Here is a 20,205-nt window from a genome sequence, read left to right as displayed (position 1 = left end):
GAAAGAGAAAGGGTAAGACAAAAAATGTATACCACATTTCCTGGGTTGACCCAGACAAAATTTTTAAATTGGATAGTTTTTGTCTTTAATGATGACCCTTGTTGATTGACATTCTGGGCTGCCTTAAGCCTTCTAATGCAGCATCCTATTCATTTGATAATCCAGAATTATCTCCTCTATACACTCATTCCTGAAGTTATCTACATACCCCCTCCTTCCTAAATGAAGTGGAAAAGACACCTGGTGTCAGCGAGCCCTGGGTTTTAATTATGCCTCTGACCCTGACTAGCTGTCCAATAAGAGGTAAATCACTTTAACTCCCTGAATTTTAATTTGCTTATCTGTAAAATGGGCATAAGTCCAACTTCACAAGGTTTTTATTTCTATCAAATCAATCATAATATCTAAAGGCTTTCTAAACCTCAAAACGCCACATAAATGTCAGCTATTGTTAATATTATTATTCACTTACGTAGGCCATTAAGAAGACCACCATCTTTCCCTCTTTAAATATTGAAGTGCCTAGCTGAACTAACTCACACTGACTGATGGCACCTTCTTATTCTCCTAGCAATGTTTGTGTTATTTAAAATGACCCCATCAAATCTCTCTATTTTGGTGGCATTTCAGACAGTAGAACAAAAAAGTGAAAAGCTTTAGATTGTTTGGAGAAAGATATTTTAGGGCAGAAATGATTTATGTAGGACAGGCCCTGCTTGGGAGTCAGGTTAACCAGTGTTTTTTTCCTCTCACAATTTCTTTGCTTCCTATAGGTCTGAACCCATAGATTTTCTAAATGCTCCAAGGCTTTTTTGTTTTTGTTTTTTCTCTCCCTAATTTTTCTGTTTTTTTGTTTTTTATTTTTTTTCTCCTTTCTTCCAGAGCTGGAAGAATGAGATGCAGGCTTTTTGAATACATAGACTTCATGTCAGGCATTTATAAGCTGGAGGCCGTCCATATGTGCTTTCACAAGGAAAACTAAACAAGTCAATACAAATCCATTACCACTGTTGGTAATAAAACTGGTGTCTGTGTCATTTATGTCATCTTTATACATGAAATATGTAAATCAATATTTGAGGTTAGAATTTACATGTCAGGGTGACTGATTAAAAAAATATAGATTGATTTGACTTAGCAAGCAGTGTTATATTTTGTATTATATCTGAAGTTTCCATATTAATCATACTATAGCTGAATTAATGACTTGCTTTTAAAGAATGAATATACTTTCAGTATTTTATTAACTAAACTGTATTCTTTCAGAGTTTTTTCCCCACTTGGGAAAGTAGCTTAATAATTTTTTTTTGTATTTGGAATTTAAGAAGTTTGATCAATGTCCTTCTGATTTTGCTTTGCTTTATTTATTTTTTTCTTTTTTAGCATTTAAAAAGTAGTCCTGACCAACCAGCTGTCTTCCTGCTTTTAAGGCAAATTCAATGCAAACCTCTGCTCCAGGCACAGAAACATCTTCCAGATGCTGTCCTGGAAGAGCTGCAAAAAACAGTTGTGTCCAATTCAACATCTTTTTCAGCTTGGCAGGTAAATTATTGTCTCTTTTTCTGGCTCTAATAAGGCACCTTAGAATACCTAAGTAAGTGGTAGAATTGAAGGGGTATTGCATTTCTTAATCAACTTTGTTTTAGGCAAGTCACTTTTACTGTACTGTATGGTCTAATAGCTAAAACAAAGAAAAAAAATTGTAGTCAGAAGATTAGAGAACTGGATTCCCATTCTAGCTCTGTCACTAACTGGCTGTATGACAACTTTGCTTCTGTGGGCCTCTGTTGTTTTTTTTTTCTATATAATTAAAGGTTTAGATTAGGCGATCCTTGACATCCCCTTCTAGGTCAGATGTTTTATGTTCTATGACTGTCTAAAACTTAGTCACTTTTTAATGAGCGATTCCCCTATAGAATGCACTGTATATGTAAGTATATCTTCCCAATAGATAATGCAATTCCATATTGCTTTTTAACTCTGCTATTGCTTTTGAATAAGCTGTATGCATTCAGAGCCCTACAGGTTGCTATGGTGATCTTCAGTTTCTAAAAGACAAAAAAATAGCTGAAGATGTAGAAGTATCAGTTAATTCTTAATTTCAGCCAAAAAAGAGTTTAAGCAAATCTAAGAGTGTGAGGAAAGAAAACCATGATAGAAAACATTTGAGTGAAGATCAGTAAAGTCAGAAATAGACACATTTTTGCCATTAGAGTTCATTATCTATGGTATAGAACAGGAGAGGAACTACAAGAAGAGTTGTGGAAATGGATTACTAGTCTGGCATAGAGGTATGATCTAGTAGTTATAGGGAGCTTAATTTATTCACATGTCTATTGGAACTCTGTCTGCCAAAAGCAGAATTTCTTGTCTTGGCTTAAGGAAGATTTCATCCTTCAAAAGTATGAGGAATAAATAAGGGAGAATTTTTTTTTTAAACCAACAAGGAAGAACTGGTTGCTGGGATGGCAGTGATTGCTGTTTAGGGGCAAGTGATCCCTCCCATCTTGAAATCTGTGCTCAAGCAAGTTAGACATAGTCTAATGTGAACCCTAGATTTAGAGAAGAACACTTTTCAAAAGATTCAGAGGAATTTGAGGCAGAATCCAATGAACTAAAACTCAATAGGGAAAGCCAGCCCGAGAGAGACTTCCTTCTGACTTTATAAGGATAGCAGAAGAGCATTTGGACTGTTTATCCACCTATTATCTCTCAGCCTTGCCACAGGATCAGCCTGTCTTCATTTTTAATTATGCTAATGACATCTTTTTATTCACTGTTGTCTTTGAACTTCATTATTTATGTACTGTACCTCTCTCTTGCCTTTTGTGTTGTACCTCTCCATTGCTTTATGTGTGATACTCATTTTCAGTTCTTTGAGACTATTATGTTTCATATAATAACTCTAATAGAATGATGGCACTGAAAAGAAAGGCCTTTGTTTCTGGAAAAAGTTTGGGGTTATTAAAGAACCTTGCGGGTTCTTGAAGACAGTCCAACCTGTTCTCTTCCTCTTGTTTAATTCTAGGCTAACCGCATTGTAAGTGCTTTAAAAGCATTCAATTATTAGTAGCAAAATCTTCACATCTTCTTTAGATGCTTAGCTCTTTTGCAGCAACTATATAGGTTTAGGTAGTTTATCTTACTGGGTGATTAGTACCTTTAAACATACCTCTTAGGCTGATGCCCAAACCAGTTAAAGTTGTTATTTCCATTTTGAGATAACTCTTGTTGCCAAGCATGGGGAAAGTATATAGTAATCTAGGATTGTTATGAAGATCAAACATGTTCAAGGTACATTGTAGACTTTAAAGTGCTATATGAACATCAATTATTATTATGTAATTATTATTTATAGTACATTTCATATCACACTATATATTTCACTACATAGTCATTGTTACTTAAGCCTAAACTGAACTTGCCTAAAACTTTGTAGTATTATAGTTAATTTAACTGAAAGAAAGTAATATATGTTCTTATAATTTTCCTGTTTTTCCCCAAACATCAGAAAAATTTAAGGGGAATTTTGATATAGATGTTTATATTTGTTTACAGATGTTTTACAATTTCGTTCCAATCATTAATCTGCTTGCTTTATAGTCAGTTAGGATCACTGAAAAGTGTTAAACATTGTATTATTTAAAGTTAAGTTTAATAGGCTCTTTTTGATATAATCTTTGCTTGAAAAATGATGTATGGTTTAGTATACTTTAATTCTAGATTCAGGGTGTGATTCTCACAATAAGTATCTTGTAATCGAAGATCAGATCCTGCAGTAGATGAGCTCTCCTGGTTTTCTTCATAGCTGACTTAAAATTTCAGAAGAGCCCATCCCACTCCCACCCTCCCAGGCTTCAGAATAAGGACGATTCAAGTGGGATGTGTATTTGCAGGATTGAGTAAAGAATCTGCCACTCTTTGGGCCTGTGTTGTGCATTCAGTATCAATATGATCTGTAATTTAATAAAGACTATAGCTACACCAAAGGTATAATGAAATTATTGAGAGTGGGGAACCAAATTGCTTATTAAATTCAATATCAAAAATGGTAACATACTGATATTTAATTGGTATAGGTAACTAAAACCTCCTGATTTTCTGCCTTCTAGTGGTTAGCACAGGTATACCAGGCTCAGGGAATGATGGGTGCTGCAGAGATGTGCTACAGAAAGAGTCTCCAGGTGGCATCCCAGCAGGGTAATTGGAATGGAAAACTCTCAAGTTTACTGAGACTGGCATTACTTGCCCTGGAAGTCTGCAGGGTAAGATCCTTTTGTGATTATTAGAATGAACAATTGATTCCATTTACCAATAATACACAAGCTTCTTGAAGGCAAGGCCTATTTTTCCATTTTGTCTTTTTTATCTCTAGCACCTATGAGCCTTTTACATAATAGATGTTTATTGCATTGGATTGGATTGTTAAATTTATGATAGCCTTTCGACATAATTATATTTGGAAAGCTCCAGTATTGTTCCATCTTTAATTTTGGTTTACTTTTAAACGTCATATCATTTTAGATTTGTTAACTACAAGAGCAGAGAGAAGAGTTCAGTGGGGAAGAAAAATTAAAAGCCACAATTTTGTTTTACAACTCTTCATTTGAGCTTTAACAAAAAACCAAAACTTATCTGTTGTGGTGATGGTGTGTGTTAAGAAATAATCAAAGCAGGTCATTAGTACTTCAGATTGCCATTTTTGCTCAGAATGCATTGGTAATTTGTCACTCCCTCTGCATTGTTAGTACTGGGAGGGGACTTAAGGATCTTCTCTCACCCCCTTCCTTTTCTAGATAAGGACAATGAGGTACGGGGGTAAAATGAAGTGTCCAGGTTCCCACAGCAGAGAGAACAGCAGAGCTAGGCTAGAACCATGTTTGTTGATTCCCAGTTAAGTGCTCTTTGTATTATACCATGTGCCCTTCTCTAGCTATGTGTTTTCCTAATAATTTAATCCTGTCAGTGCCAGTGGCTTGTTAGAAATATGTTATTACCTAAATGACATTTCCCTCCACGAAAGGGCCACCTTTACACTCTGATGCCTAATGACTTATGACCTTGGTTTCTCAAAGATGATCAGAAAAATACAAGTGTGTCTAATCTACAAGGGCTTCAAGTGTGGGCCTAATGATAGCCTGTTTTTATTCAGTAAACAAAGTTCTCTGCTGTACTAGGTCCTTTGCCAGGTAAAGGGGGAATTAAAAATGTAGGTAAAACACTGCCCTTGCCCTCATAGAGTTTCCTGTGTAGAATCAGAATAAGACATGAAGGCAGTAAGTGGCACAGTGGATAGAGCCCTGGGCTTTGTGTCAGGAAAACATGGGTTCAGTTCTGGCTTCAGACATTTAATAGCTATGTGACCCTGGGCAAGTCACTTAACCTATGTTTGTCTCAGTTTTCTCAATTGTAAAATGGAATAATAATAAGTCACCTATATGTAGATATACATGTTGACTTTTCCCCTAGAAAATTAAAGCTTGATTGATGGCTCTTGCTTAATGATTTTCTTCTAAAGGAAAAACCCTGTAAACATCTGGGTACACAATTTCTTTAATAAATCACATGGCATAACTTTTACGCTGAATATTTGTGAAGCACTTAGTATAGTGCCTGGCACATAGTAAGTGAGAAATGCTTGTTTCCCTTCTAACACAGATAACTATTATATACAGTATTACATAAGTATATTAGAGAATCATTAATTGAGAGTTTATCCCCTCCCTCATTATTCTTTCCCCCCCCCCCCAAAAAAAAAAGGAAAAAAGTATTGTGAGAAGTCGTAGAGAAAAGGTCACTACTCTCTGGGCTTGGAGGGTAGGGGATCTGGTGGTATTGGGCAGTCAGGAAATCAGTGAAGGGGAGGGTATTCCAGGCATAGGGGACAGTGAGCAAAGGCCCAGAGACTAGAGGAGGTGGAACACATTCAGGCAGAGTGTATTCCAGATTGGCTGGAGTGTAGGAAGTGAGTAAAATGTGGTAGAGTTGGAAATGTAACATGGTACCAGATGTGGAGAACATTGAGTACCAGACAGGTTGAACTTTAAAAAAAAAAAATCAAAAACAAAAGACAAAACTTTCTTTCAATAGAAACTAGAATAAAAGTAATGATTCTTGCAATTTATAATCCCCACAAGAATATTTTTCCTTAGGATGAAAAGGTGCTAAAATTAATATATCAGCTGAGGATACTTAATCAAATGAAATAATGCATATAAAGGCTATATAAATAAATGTCCTATATTATTATGATAAAAAATTAGTAATTTCATGGTAAACAGTTTGTTCTTATTTTGCAAATTTTTATAGAATTCATCTGTATACTGCAGGCTATCTCGTATGAGGCCAGTGTCCTATATTGTATACGATAATATAGTAATCTTCTCTTAAATTAAATTCTTTTTGTTGATATTACAAAATACTTTATTTACACTTTTTTTTTTTTTTACAAATTTTTACAAAATTCTTCAGATAGAATAATAATAGCTGACAATTTTGGAGCATTTTTAGTGAATAGTGAATAACATGCTTTATATTCATTATCTTATTCAAACCTCACAAGCCTTCGAGGTAAGGGGTAATATTCCCAGTTTTACACATGAAGAAACAGGCTTATAGAAACTAAATGACCCGTACATGGTCACACAGCGGGTAAACGTCAGAAGTGAGATTGGAACCTAAGTCTTGCTGACTCCTGGTCTAGCACAGTGGCATACAAAAATGCCAGAACCTATTAAACAGATGTTTACTGTTAATTTCTTAGTGATTAAAACAGGGTATCTGATTCTTGAAAGCTTCCCTGTTTAGTGTAATTTTAACAGTGTTAACCCAGTCCTGCTTTTTTGACCAGATGTTTTGGAATGTATCATTGACCCCATTTTCAGAGCAAACTCTCCATTGACCTCCCTTCATTTCCTACTTTGAGTTTAATTATATCGTTTCCTCTTAAATTATTGCCCAAATTACTAATGGGTGAACTATATCTGGATTTTATTGGTTTAACTTCTGCTTCAATTTTGATTGTAACTTAATGTTTGAAACCAGTGTTATTTCTGTTCCATTAACATACCCAGAAATCAATGCTCTTAGAATCTTGACCACAGTTTCAGGCATATTATGAACAATTTTCTAATACTTTTTAACAAACTTATTTCAAGGGAATAGCCATCATTTATTTTCTCTTTTATTGTTTCCATTTGGAACTGGATACTCTTTCCTGAGGCACTGCGTGATGTAACAGCATTAAAGTATGCATTTTCTGGTGAGATGTACACAGACATAGGCACCTCTATGTAGATACGCATATTGACTTTTCCCCTAAATCTTGAATAATGCCTCTTGCTTAGTGATTTTCTTCTAAAGGAAAAACACTGTAAACGTTTGGGTACATAATTTCTTTATTAATAAATCACTTGGGGTCACTTTATGCTGAGAGGACTTGCTAAAAATATAGTTTGTAACTCCATCCTTTTCTTTGACAACATCTACCAGTTGATATCTAGGAATGTACATTTATCATATGTAGTTTTATTTTTTCTTTGTAAATAGATTTTTATTTTTTCCAATTACATGTAAAGATAGTTTTCAACATTCATTTTTTATAAGATTTTGAGTTCCAAATTTTTCTCCCTCCCCTCATCCCTCCCTAAGACAGCATACAGTCTGATATAGGTTATACATGTGCATTCATGTTAAACATATTTCCACATTAGTCATGTTGTGAAAGAAGAAACAGAACAAAAGGGAAAAACCATGAAAGAAAAAAAAGTAAAAATAGTGTGCTTTGATCTACAGTCAGACTCCATAGTTCTTTCTCTGGGTGTAAATAGCATTTTCCATCATGAGTCTTTTGGAATGGCCTTGGATCATTGTATTGCTGAAAAGAGCTAAGTCTGTCAGTTGATCATCACACAATGTTGCTATTACTCTGTACAATGTTCTTTTGGTTTTACTCACTTCACTCAGCATTAGTTCATATTGTGTAGTTTTAAAAACTAGTTAGACTAGTTAAGTTTTACATATTTAATTGAGGAAAGGTTATCCAAATTAAAGACACTTGCTTAAAACCAAATGGAATAATGGTACATTTTCTTGTCATAGTTGATTTTAGCACACCTGATACACTTGAAATAAATTTCAAATTATATCTGTTTTTTTCTTTTACATTTTCATAGGCTGATATTTCAAATGATCACTGGCCATCTTTGGTTCAGGAAGCTACAGCTGAAGCACTGAAACTTTGCTTTTGCCCGCTGGCTCTTCTGTTGCAAGCTTTGTTACAGTTTCATCGCAAAATGGGAGCAAGGTATGTCATCAAGTTACTCTCTACAACTGCTTTTGCCATTTAACATTCTTCTTTACCAGCTTTCCCCTAAGAAGAAATATGGATTGTTGTCAGCCTGAAAAAGTGCCTCTAGTTACATTCCATAAGTCTCACTCTATAGCCTGTCCTAGTCAATGTTTCTGTCATTTATTTGTATAAAACCCTACGAGGCATATTTGCTGGATCTTCAGGATATAGAATTTCATCTAATATGTTAGATGAGATAATCAGGAGTTCCAGAAGATCTTCACAAGTTGGGGTGGGGGGCCAAAACTCACAAAATTAATTAGGACAAATGTAAGTGCTGGTGTCATGTGGGATGAGGAAGCCTGGTCTCACAATAGTTAATGTGGAAAGGAAGAAAAACCAAGGTGTTTTTAGTTGACTGCCGACCAGTGGTATAATGTAACTGTTTAAAAAAATGCTAATGCAGTCTACTAGGCGGTAAGAGTAAGGGTCTAGATCTTTGATTTCTGAGATGTAGAATACTCTTGCTATGGAAATATTCCATCAGTACATATTAGCAACTTGTAATTTATAGTCCCATACAGTTACCTGGGGCACTGAAAGATTAAGTAATCTGCCCATGGTCACAAAGTCATATGTGTCAAGAGGCAGAACCCAAGTATTTCTGACTCTTGAGGTCAATTCTTGCTCTCTAATACAACCTTAGGCGGTATTAATAGAGAATTATTGTACCTAGGCAAGGAATATTATAATTCTTATTTACTCTGCAGTAGTTAGACCACGTTGGGAGTATTGTGTTCAATTCAGAATCTCTTCTTTTAATATATTAGTCCATTAATAAATATTTAATAATTAATTGATTTGATTAAATTTTTTTATAATTAAAAAAAATTCCTTATGAAGTTTGAGCCTCTACATATGATTTATTTAAGGGGAGAATAAATTTTTTATAATCCACATTTAAAGTGAAGTCTTTCAAATGATACTGAATCTAATGTTTTTATTGGATCTCACAGTATTGGGAGAAAAATTATTTTCCTACTTATTTTTGCTTCATTTTTGAGAAGATGAAGAAGTCAGTACTATTTAAGCTTTTTTAAATGGACAGAAGATACCACATATGTCAGTTTTTACTGAGCTTTCCCACCACAATACAAAGCAAGATATGTACTAATAAAGATAATACGAAAGGGTGTTTTTTGAATGCATGCTAATTTTTTTTAAACATTTAATTAATTATTAATCAACTAATAATTAATTACTATATTAGTTAATATATATTCTTTTAAGAAAAGCATTGTGATACTAACTTGTGGTCTGGAAACCATGACATTTGAGAGGTATTTGAAAGGGTGGGGCATGTCTAGCTGGGTAAAAAGAAATCTTCAAGTGGGTTAAACATTTAAACATTTGAAGGGCTATGTGTGAAAGATCAGACATCTCATGTTAAGTTTAATTTAAAGAACATTTGCTGTGTGCTTGTCTTACCTGCGAGGTTAGGTCATAAGAGACCTCTACTGAAGTTCAGAGAAATAACAGTAGCATTTAGTGGATTTGGGTGAGTAGCAGCTTTAAGAGAGCGGATGACTAACTTAAATCATTCCACTCTATTTTTCATCAAATGTTAGACAAGTAAATGGAAGTGCTATCTCCTCTAAGCATTTGACTGATTCTATAGAAATTAAATGAAGAAGTTGTTATGATAGTAATATGTTACTAGCTTGAATATTTTATTTGTGCCTCCCTCCGCCTTGTAAAATATATATATGTATGCATATATATACATATATATATATTTCAGCATTTATTTACTGTGTATGTATATATATATATATATTTAAGCGTTTATTTACTAAAAGCTATTTCAGGGCTAGTTATTGAAGGATATCTAAAAACTAAATTACTGGGTAGTCTTCTCTTTTCCCTTGTAAACAAAAAAAAAAGAGATATTTATCCAAATTATACCAAAAAAAGTCTTTCTGGGATCAGATATTTAAAAAATAGACAAACATTGATGTGGGAGTGATTTAGGGAGCCTAGATTTAGAAACTAATTAAAGGTTAAAAAAAAAAGAAGCTTGATTTTAACAGAGCTTATTACATAAACCTGTTCAGATATTCCATATGTTCCCCACAGAAATACCAGTATTGTATAATCCAATCAAATTATCTAGATGTTTATTAAGCACCTACTATCTGCAGAACATTGTATTAGTTTTCAGAGGAGAAACAAAGTTTAGATAGAACAGATGGAGCTGATAGTCTGGTAGGGGATCAGACCCTTCTTGTTAACCTCTTATGCAACTTTTTTGCCTTTTCCCTTGCTCCATTGTATATCAGAATAAAGAGTGCATGCTTTTTGGTTCAGAAGTGTCCAGAATTAATACCGTTTTCTTCATTTTGAAAGATTTGAATTAAAAATTCATTAAATTCTATACCACTACATCTGCAAAAGAAGAAATCAGAGAATTACAAATTTTATGGTGAGTGATGTATGAAATGGCTGGTGCTGCTTAGGTTACTATAAACGTCAACTCTGTTTTCCCAGGGAGACACGGCGGCTATTGGAGAGAGTAGTGTATAAGCCTGGGTATCCCAAATCCATCGTATCAGTTGCACGCTGGTACCTCCTGAGGCATTTGTATGCCAAAGATGATTATGAACTAATTGATGTAAGTAATTGATTTATTTCAAGGCAATGGCTTAATGATTTTAGCATTAAATTTTGTAATTCTCCTATTAAAAAATACACATGCAATACTGGCAAATAGACTGCAACATCTGCTGTGGAATCTCTTAAAGGTTCAGGAGGATTCACACACCAGTCACTAGTTGCACTTTCCAGTTGTCATCTTGCCATGAATCATGAGAAATTCCCGTCTGACTAACAATGGATTAGGTATTCTTTGAGCATAGTTCATTTCTATTTACCTCTGCTCTTAAGCAGTCATGGCAGAGAGAGAGAGAGAGAGAGAGAGACAGAGAGACAGAGAGACAGAGAGAGTGAGAGAGTGTGTGTATGTGTGTGTGTGTGTGTGTGTGTGTGTGTGTGTGTGTGTGTATGAATATGTGTGTGGAGGTGGGGGTTGCATAGGGGGTATGTTGGGAAGGGGATGTTTCAAAAGGGAGCGTGAGAATCAGATAGAAAAAGGAAGAGCAAAAACTAGCCTGGACCGTTGAGAGAGGGAAATGGTAATAGACATTGATGTTGACATTCCTTATAAAGTTTGAGCTTCCACATATGATTTATTTAAGGGGAGAATACATTTTTTATAATCCACATTTAAAGGGAAGTATTTCAAATGATATTGAATCTAATGTTATTTGTTGGATATCACAGTATTGGGAGAAGAATTATTTTACTACTTATTTTTGCCTTATTTTTGAGAAGATGAAGAACTCAGTACTTTTTAAGCATTTTGAATGGTCAGAGCATACCAAATATGTCAGTTTTTATTGAGCTTTCCCTCCACAATACAAAGCAAGAAATGCACTAGGTATGAGAGGGTTTTTTTTTTAAATGTATGCCAAAATTAGGCTACCTTAGCTGTGCTTAAAAATAATTAAGTTCAAGTGCTAGCATTTGAAATAAGCTATTGTGGGACAAACTACTTTAAAATTTTACCAAGTTTAATAGAAATAAGCTATGTCAATTAATGGCAAATGCTAGGAATCTAGAGCCTATAGCTAATGGAACTTGTCATAGGAAAATCATTTAGCTATCTGGTCCCATGTGATTTTGAAGCTGATTTAGGATTCTGCGGTAAAAAGTCTTGCTTCTTTTTTAAGGAAGCAATTTACAGTCTCCTTTCTAGAGCATGTTAGCTATCCCTTTCAGCTTTGTTGTCCTCAAATTTGATAACATGGTGTCTGTGATAAACATTCATCCAAGTACTTATAGTCCAATGGATCTATGATCTCCTCTATATTTGTACTGTCTCCAGGAATGCAGGTTATAATAATCCAGCCATGCCTTGAGATGTGTGCTTCTTATGCATCTCTTCTAAGAGATCCAGGATACCTGAGGCCTTCCTTTCTAGATACTTTAACATTCCACAGGTATTTCAGTGTAGTACTCAGGCTATGCATCTCATTCACTGCTGGCCAACTTCTTTTCACAGTAATATATTTCTTGGTTAACATGTTTTTTAATCACCTTTTGCATAATATTAGTAGCCTTAATATAATGCAGCAAATTATGTCTAACTTTGTGTCTCTAGTCACTTTTGGGTCTCTTGTAGTTTGGTCCTTCAGAGATTCTGGTGTTCCATAGCTCAAGGCCATTTAGAATCACTGGAAGCATAATGGTGTTTTTAAAAAAAAATAGCTTTTGTTTCAGGCAGCATTTGGCATCACTGATGAAAGCACTGCAGTTTTCTGAGTACAATTCAGGCCATTCTTTTCATCCTGATTCTTTCTGGGCTTGGTTCATTGTCTGTTCTCTCTGCCCAAACTGATACTGATATATTGATGGATTAACTCACTCTATCCCACTGCATATCATGGCCTGGCATCCTTCACCCACTTTATGTGTAGATTCCTTGGCTGAACTCTCATTAAGTCGCATCTGTCTGCATGTGTAATATTCTGGGATGTGATGCAGTAAGAACAGTGTCATTTGTAGCAGGAGCATCTGGACAACCTCATCCTCTATAGAGCATTTCTCTTCAGTTTGAACTCTGTGCTTCCTCCTTTGGAGATCATAGGTCTCCCTGTTTTATTGCTTATTTCATGTTTATAATTATAGGATCATTGAACAAAATTCTGTGTTGTTTCTATGCACTAGTCTTATGTGATCTTAACATTTGCGTGGTGAAGCATATGTTGGAATGGGAACATTAAGGCTGTGTAGACATGTCAAATGCTTTTTAAAAAATTTTGATATATTTTGTTTTGACATAACATACATCCCAAGAAACCTACACTACTAAATGCATTCCCCAGAAACATTTAGGTGAAACAGCATGAATGAAATTGATACTCCATGCCACTCTCCTAAACTTCCCTGTTTCTGTTGAGGGCCACTGTCCTTTTAGTCACCCAGGTTCTTCAGGCCTTGACTCTCCTCTTCCTTCCCCAAATAGCCAGTTGTCAAGCCTTGGTGAGTTTACATTAATTCTTTCTGGGCTTGGTTCATTGTCCGTTCTCCCTGCCTAAATTATGTGTACTGATGGATTAACTTACTGGTCTGTCCCACTACAAATCGGGGTCTGGCATCCTTCACTTTATGTGCAGATTCCTTAAAGTCTGTCCGCATTTTTCTACTCCAGCAGCCACAACCGTATTTTGGGATCTGTGGTAGCCTCTTCGTTGGACTCTCTGCTTCCAGTTTCTCCTCTCAATCTATCTTTCCCATAGCTCCTAAAATAATTTTCCTAAAGCGAAAGCCTAATCATATCACTCCCCTGCTTGAAGACCTTCAGTGTCTCGTTGTCTCTAGGGTGAAATGTCAGTCCCCTAGCTTAACATGTAAAGTCCTTCCCAGTCTGGATCTAGCCTAGTTTTCCAGACTTATTCCACATTACCTCCTTTTACACCCTCTATTTTCCCGCCAAACTGGTGTGCTATTCTCCAGACTTGCGCTGTCTCCTACCTCCACGCCTTTGTATAGACCGTTCCCTATTATTTTTTGGTTCTTAGGGAAACACAGAATTAAAGTTTGGGTAGAGTATCTGCCTTCAAAAACTTAACTTTGGTGATAAGCATGCAATTAACCTCTTCAGAGAAAAACATGGAGTTGATATAATTCAATAATTAGGTTGAAGAATAGGTTGGGAATTCTGCATTTGGTAGAATATGTGGAAGTATGGAGTACTTGCTAGAAAAGTCCTACACACTGAGTTAATGATTTTTTTTAATAGTATGACATATTTTGGACATCTAAGAGCCAGATTGGCCACCACCTAAAAAATGAAAAGAGTAAGGAAAACCCTAGTGTTGATTACAAAACTAATCAAGTAAAACTTTTTAGCTATACAGACAGTTCTCACTTTATGTAAATTCACATATCCCAAATTTGACTTTACAGAAAGAATTCTGAAAGAAATTCGCATTCTAAGAAAACACCTACGTTAGCTTTATTGTATAGTAGTGTGCTTTCACTCCTCCCCTACCTCTGCTCAGCACTCCTGGCCTTGAACTGTCCCTCTTCTCCCCTTTAAAAAAACCCTAAAAAACCCAGTCCCTTCAAGTGAAAGCTGTGAGGCCACCATCATAGCCACCACAGGATTGGGGGCTTAGCTTGAGACCTCTGGCACCAAGAGCGAAGACCTTCACCCTACTCTGCCATCTGTACTTGGGTGCTGTATGTCTGTCCTTGGCCCCTGAGTGTCATCCATCCACCCCTATGTCTGTATCTGTGTCCACTCTCATGTGTCTGCCCCACACATGTTCTTCCTCTTGCTTCAGGCCAGGCCCCCACGTGGCTGGCCCTGGTCCTCATGGATCCTTGAACGGTGTGCCAGCTCCCTTCCTCCACAGGTGCCCCACCCCCTTCCGCACTGTTGCAGGCACATTCACATTACAGTAGTAGAGGTTTGTGGGATGAGGGCCACTTATGGAAAGAGAGAACTGTCTGTACCTGAAAAGAACAACAAGTGGAGGCAGCCTCATTGAATGAACATTTGACTATAATGTGCTTCCCTGTGTGGTGTTAGTACAGTTTAAAAATAACTCATTCTTTGGCTGAACAGTCAAACTCAGCAGAATGACTAAACTTTCGACTGATAACGTTCTTGTGTAGTCTGATATTTTTCCTATCAATATCTAATGTTCACTAGTTATGAAAATAGTGAACTTTGTCATTTTATAAGGCCTCCTAATGTTTCTCTTTGGTTTTTCATCACAGATGCTTGTAGACAATGCCAAAGTTCATGGAGATACCAGAGCACTAGAACTGAATCAGAAATTGTCATCATCGTCATCATCAAAATGACATAGATTGCTTATAGTCAGTGGACTAAAGGAAGCTGTCAGTGGAATTGAGGAATAAATCAAGTCTTTCTCCCACAGCAACATTCTGAGGCCCTGCACCTCCCTTGCTATTCTACTTTTAATCCAGAACAATTTATATAAATATTCCCTTCCCCTACTAAACACACACACACACACACACACACACACACACTCACTCACTCACTCACTCACTCACTCACTCACTTACTCACTTACTCACTCACTCACTTTACCACCTTGAGGTGCAATCTCTTTGAAACCCTTAGCCTGACTTTAATTCAGAAAATTCTCATCTTTCCTGTTCAAGAGGAAAGTTTGCAGTGAGAAGAAAACACACCTGCCTGTCTAGTTCGACAGCAACAACTATGAAGACTGCATGAATAATGTTTTTTGGTGTCTTCAGTGGCACAGAACACTTTTTGCAATAAAGCCTTAATAACCATCCTCTAAATAATATGCAAAGAAGTTAAGAAAGTAGCACAATCAGATGTTTTGTTGTAATGTGCTTTTATGCGATATGTCCTAACAATCATTGCTTTTATAGGCAGTGGAATTCAGTATAACCCCAAACAAAACTAAATAATATAAATATATAAACTATTTTGTTATCAGTTCATATAGGATTCTGTGCAAGAAACAAAAGTGTAAAGGTGCAGGTGCGTCTTAAATTGCTGGTATGTATGTATACATGTATATATATTTGGTGATCCTTAGATCTGTGGCTGTTTTAAGTTGTTCATTTGAAAGAATTTTTGAAGGTTTTTTTTTATGGTGGGTCAGGGTTAGGGTGGGGTAGGAGACATGACTGCTTACAATATCTAATTAATCATGACAATTTCTTGACTTTGTGATGGCAAGTTTTCTTACTTGAATGAAATAAAATCATGGCCTGTTTCTAGCACCATGAACAGATGATCTCAATATGTTATATTTAGAAATTTGAAATATTAGATGCTTCCATTATTTTCACTTGTTTAGGTTTTATATTTTTGGGGAAAGTATTTTTGCATTTTTAAAGAATTTATTTTAAGCGATTCAGTTTCCTTATTCCTTTATAGTCTTGCTTTTAAAAAATGTTTTTACTTATTTGCTGACATTTCATTTATTTTAGTTATCTATTTAATTCTACCAATCATGTATTAAATATGGCAGTACTATTTTTTAAGCCAACAGGCTTACATTATTTTATGTGAAGTGCTAATTAATGTTGAATTTCTGAATTATAAATTGTACTTCAGTAAGAGCAACTTTTTATTGTGAATTTGTATACAGTGCTATATTATTAATAAAGATTAAAGGATAAAATGGTAAAGATGATACCAAGTATATTGCAAAAACTTTAGACCTAACCCAAGAAATTCTGCTTTATGCAGAAAAGTTTAATTCAGTGCTCTCTTCTATTCAAGTTCCTTTAAACCCTTTGACTTTAAGAACTTCTTAAGTATCCTCAAAGGAAGTTATAGATTCAATATGCTGAGATCCCATAAATTCATATTGTCTAAATGTTAGATAAATATCTATTAAAATATAAACTGTTACCCTCCACTGGGGGATAAAACACTCTTGTATTAAAAGGTATATTTAGAATGTGCAAAATATGATTTAGAGCTGAAATGAAGTTTTAAACTAGTTTAACCCCCTCCTTTTATCAGATGGAGAAACAGGCCCAGAAAGATGAAATGACCTCTTCATAAGCCTATACCTTTAGTAGGGAGCAGAAGCCAGCTTTAGATTCAGGGCTTCTGACTTTACAGAGTAGTAAGGGTCAGTATAGGATCATAGGCCTGAAGCTGGAAGGGGCCTCAGAAATTATGTAACTCCCCTGTGTTTTATGAGTGAAGAGCCAAGGAAGTTAAGTTGACTTGTCCATAATCACACAGTAAGTGGCAAAGGTAGGATGTGAACCTCTGACTCCAGAGGTAGTGTTTTTCCCACTCTGCCATTTCTCCTTTACCACTGATAATTTAAGAGTGTCGTTTTCTCTGTTAGGTTTTTGAACTGAAAATGCATCTCTCTAACTTAGGAAGGCAGATTTATTTCTTATAAGATCTCAAGAGTTGGAAGGAAAGCCATGTAATCCAACCAATACCTGAACAGGAATCCTTTTTGCAATATTTGAGAAGCTGTTATCTAGCCTTTGCTTGGAAACTTCAAGTGATAGGGAACTCACTACCTTTTGAAACAATGCATTCTGTTTTTGGATAGTTGATTGTCATAATCTTCCACATATCGAGCTGAAATCTGCTTTCCTGTAATTTCTTTTGCTTCTAATCGTGCCTTCTGGTGCCAAGTGAAGCAAATAAGCTCACCACTGTCTCCCTTTTCTTCTCCCTTTCCTTCTCCCTCTCCTCCTCTTCCTCTCTTCCTCTTTCATTCTATGCCTTTGTATGAATCCTATCCATCATCCTTTTTCTGGCTCACTAAAAGTGCTTTGTAGAATGTTAATAGACTAAAATAAAGGAAGTCGAGTCCAAGGAAGGGAGAAAATACTCTAAAACTGGTTTGAGGATCCTTTCAAGGATGTGTTAATCACCTTGCAGTGGTAGATGTTGGTGATATAAAGAAAAGGCAAAGTCCTTGCAAGGAGCTTACATGCTGTGGGAGAAAGGAATCTCTTTATTATAACAATTACAAAATAACTTACTATGCAGAATCCAAAGCAAACAATGCTAGTCTCAGAATACTTGAGGTGTGCACTTACTATTTAACCCCTGGCCAGCACACAGTATTCCTTAAGAGTGGTATCCCTATGGCAGCCACTAGAGGGGGGAACAAGATTATGGATATGAAGGTACTTGGTAAACGAAAGCATTTCAGGATGCACCACATTGATATTATTAAACCTAATGACACATCTAGCTTCTCAGGGGTTCTAACCTCCCCTGCTCGAGATACATCCCCTGATAGTGGAAAGTTGATTGGACCAACCTGGGGATGGGAGACTTGGTTCAAATCCCGTCTCAGGTGCTAGTTGTGACTGTGGGTAATTCACTTAATCCCTCTGAGAACTGTTTCCTCAGCTTTAAAATTGAGATAATACTTTTGTCTCCAAAAGCCTGTTTGGATCAAATGAAATAAAAACAAAGCAATGTGCCATAGTAATTTTGCACAATGGCAGGAGCATTGGCTCTGGAATGAAACCTGGGTTTAGCTTTTTCCTACCTCTATGAATCTGAGCACCCCACACCCTCTTTGGGTCTAGGTTTAATCTGAATAATGAGGGAATGGGGCTACATGGCGTCTCAGGCCCATCGTGGCTTGGGATTCATGATCTTAGTGTAATATTCCTTTGAAAGTGTGTCTTCCCTTCCTAAACTTGATGCTAATTAGACTTTCATAATTGTTTTCTTGCCCTTAGGGAAGTCCAGAGTAGTGAGAAAAAAAAATTCATGAGTTGACAGATTTTTACTATTAGGATTCCTCTGATAATTTGTAGCTTTACAACTTTTTGAGGGGGGAGGGCAAGGCAATTGGGGTTGAGTGACTTGCCCAAGGTCACACAGCTAATAAGTGTGTCAAGTGTCTGAGGGCAGATTTGAACTCAGGTCCTCCTGACTCCAGGGCTGGTGCTCTACTCACTGTGCCACCTAGCTGTCCCTGCTTTATGTCTTTATAACAGTTTTAAAAATATACATTGACGGAATATAACTCCCTCCTCCCCATTTTTTAAAAAAACAACTTGTCACTTAAAACAATACATGTCTCTCTTTTGTAAGACTGGTAGAAAGTGAGGTAGGCCAAGGGCAGTGTATAACAGTGGAGGAGCTCTAGATCTGGTCAAAGAACCTGGGTTTGGTTTTACTTATGTCCTGTGTTGACCATACGCAAATCACTGAACCTCCCTGGGTCTTTGTTTTTTTATCTATAAAGGGAGAGGGATAGACTAAATGATCTACAGTAGAGATCACGTTCTACTTTAATTATCCTAAAGTTTCTGTTTTTGACAAAGGATGGAGGACAGAAAATGAGATTAAGATTGGTGTATGACCTTTAACATGCATACACTATGATGTGCTTTTATATAACCTGCAGCTGTCAAGATAACCTGCATGTCATGGTCTTTACTGTTCTGATCAGTTATCAAAGTTCATCCTGTCAGGATTCTTCCCCACATTTGATGTTAAACCTATTAAAGAACTGGTTTATGACATAAATTCCATTATCTCTGGCAGCACTCACAAAATTATTCTGAATTACCCTAGAAATCACAGTCAGTGAGAATACCAATCTTTCAGAAGCACTTTGTCATAGGATATGATGAAAGCATTCATTCTCTTGATGACTAGTCTAATATTCTTAGCCTACCACTTAGAGCATATTATCAGCACTACAATTGAATAGGCACCTTGTTTAAAATTAACTCTCTTTAAAATCATACGGTATTAAATAAAACATAGATAGAATTGACTTACCCATTAAACCCAAAATGGAGTCAGCAGGGGGAGAGAAGAAAAGATATCATAAGGACTCAGAAGCAGAATTAGCCTGCAAGTGGATTTACTCCAATAATATGCTGTCAAGGGCTATACCTATTCAGCCCCATTGGTCCTGAATGAAAGAGCACTCCATACTTATGTCTTCTAGCAGGATCCATTTTGAATTTTGATTCCTCACTTCAGAATGCAATGGTATACCAGGCCCAGTTATTGAATATCCTGAGTCACCAGGATGGTAAAGAGATTTGAAACCATGCCGTATAAGGAGTGGTTGAAGGAACTGAGTGGGGATCCTTAACTTCCAAGGAACTTAGCGGGGGCAAGACTGAAATAATTAAGTTATAGAGTTAAGTTATGCATGAAAGTGAAGAGGGATTAGATTTGTCCTACTTGGCCTCAGGACCAATGTTGGGAAATTACATGGAGGCAGATCTGAATTCTATATAAGGAAATAGTTCTTAACTAAGGATGTTCAGAAATAGAAGGGATTAAGCACTATCCACTCAAGTGTATAGTGAGTTCCTGC

The 20,205-nt window shown here is 36.2% G+C and overlaps 1 protein-coding gene across 4 annotated transcripts in view; it reads left to right on the top strand.

The window, feature by feature from the left end:
- The window catches only part of TTC37 (tetratricopeptide repeat domain 37), a 122,014-nt gene extending 105,459 nt beyond the window's left edge, over nt 1-16,555 (top strand). For 3 of the 4 annotated variants that reach the window (XM_036767412.1, XM_036767403.1, XM_036767430.1), the window contains 5 exons: nt 1,384-1,542; nt 4,113-4,265; nt 8,175-8,305; nt 10,838-10,961; nt 15,137-16,151. In XM_036767412.1, the coding sequence (XP_036623307.1) occupies nt 1,384-1,542; nt 4,113-4,265; nt 8,175-8,305; nt 10,838-10,961; nt 15,137-15,223 (654 nt within the window). In that variant the 3' untranslated portion in view covers nt 15,224-16,151. Of the gene's footprint in view, nt 1-1,383; nt 1,543-4,112; nt 4,266-8,174; nt 8,306-10,837; nt 10,962-15,136 lie in introns of all 4 variants that reach the window. The other variant, XM_036767420.1, reaches the window with a different exon arrangement.
- Nucleotides 16,556-20,205: the final 3,650 nt, after the last annotated feature.

The sequence above is a fragment of the Trichosurus vulpecula genome, chromosome 1 (assembly GCF_011100635.1).
Source record: "Trichosurus vulpecula isolate mTriVul1 chromosome 1, mTriVul1.pri, whole genome shotgun sequence".
Lineage (NCBI taxonomy): Eukaryota > Metazoa > Chordata > Mammalia > Diprotodontia > Phalangeridae > Trichosurus > Trichosurus vulpecula.
The sequence above is the reverse complement of the archived record's forward strand: the minus strand, read 5'-3'. Positions and strand labels throughout refer to the sequence as shown.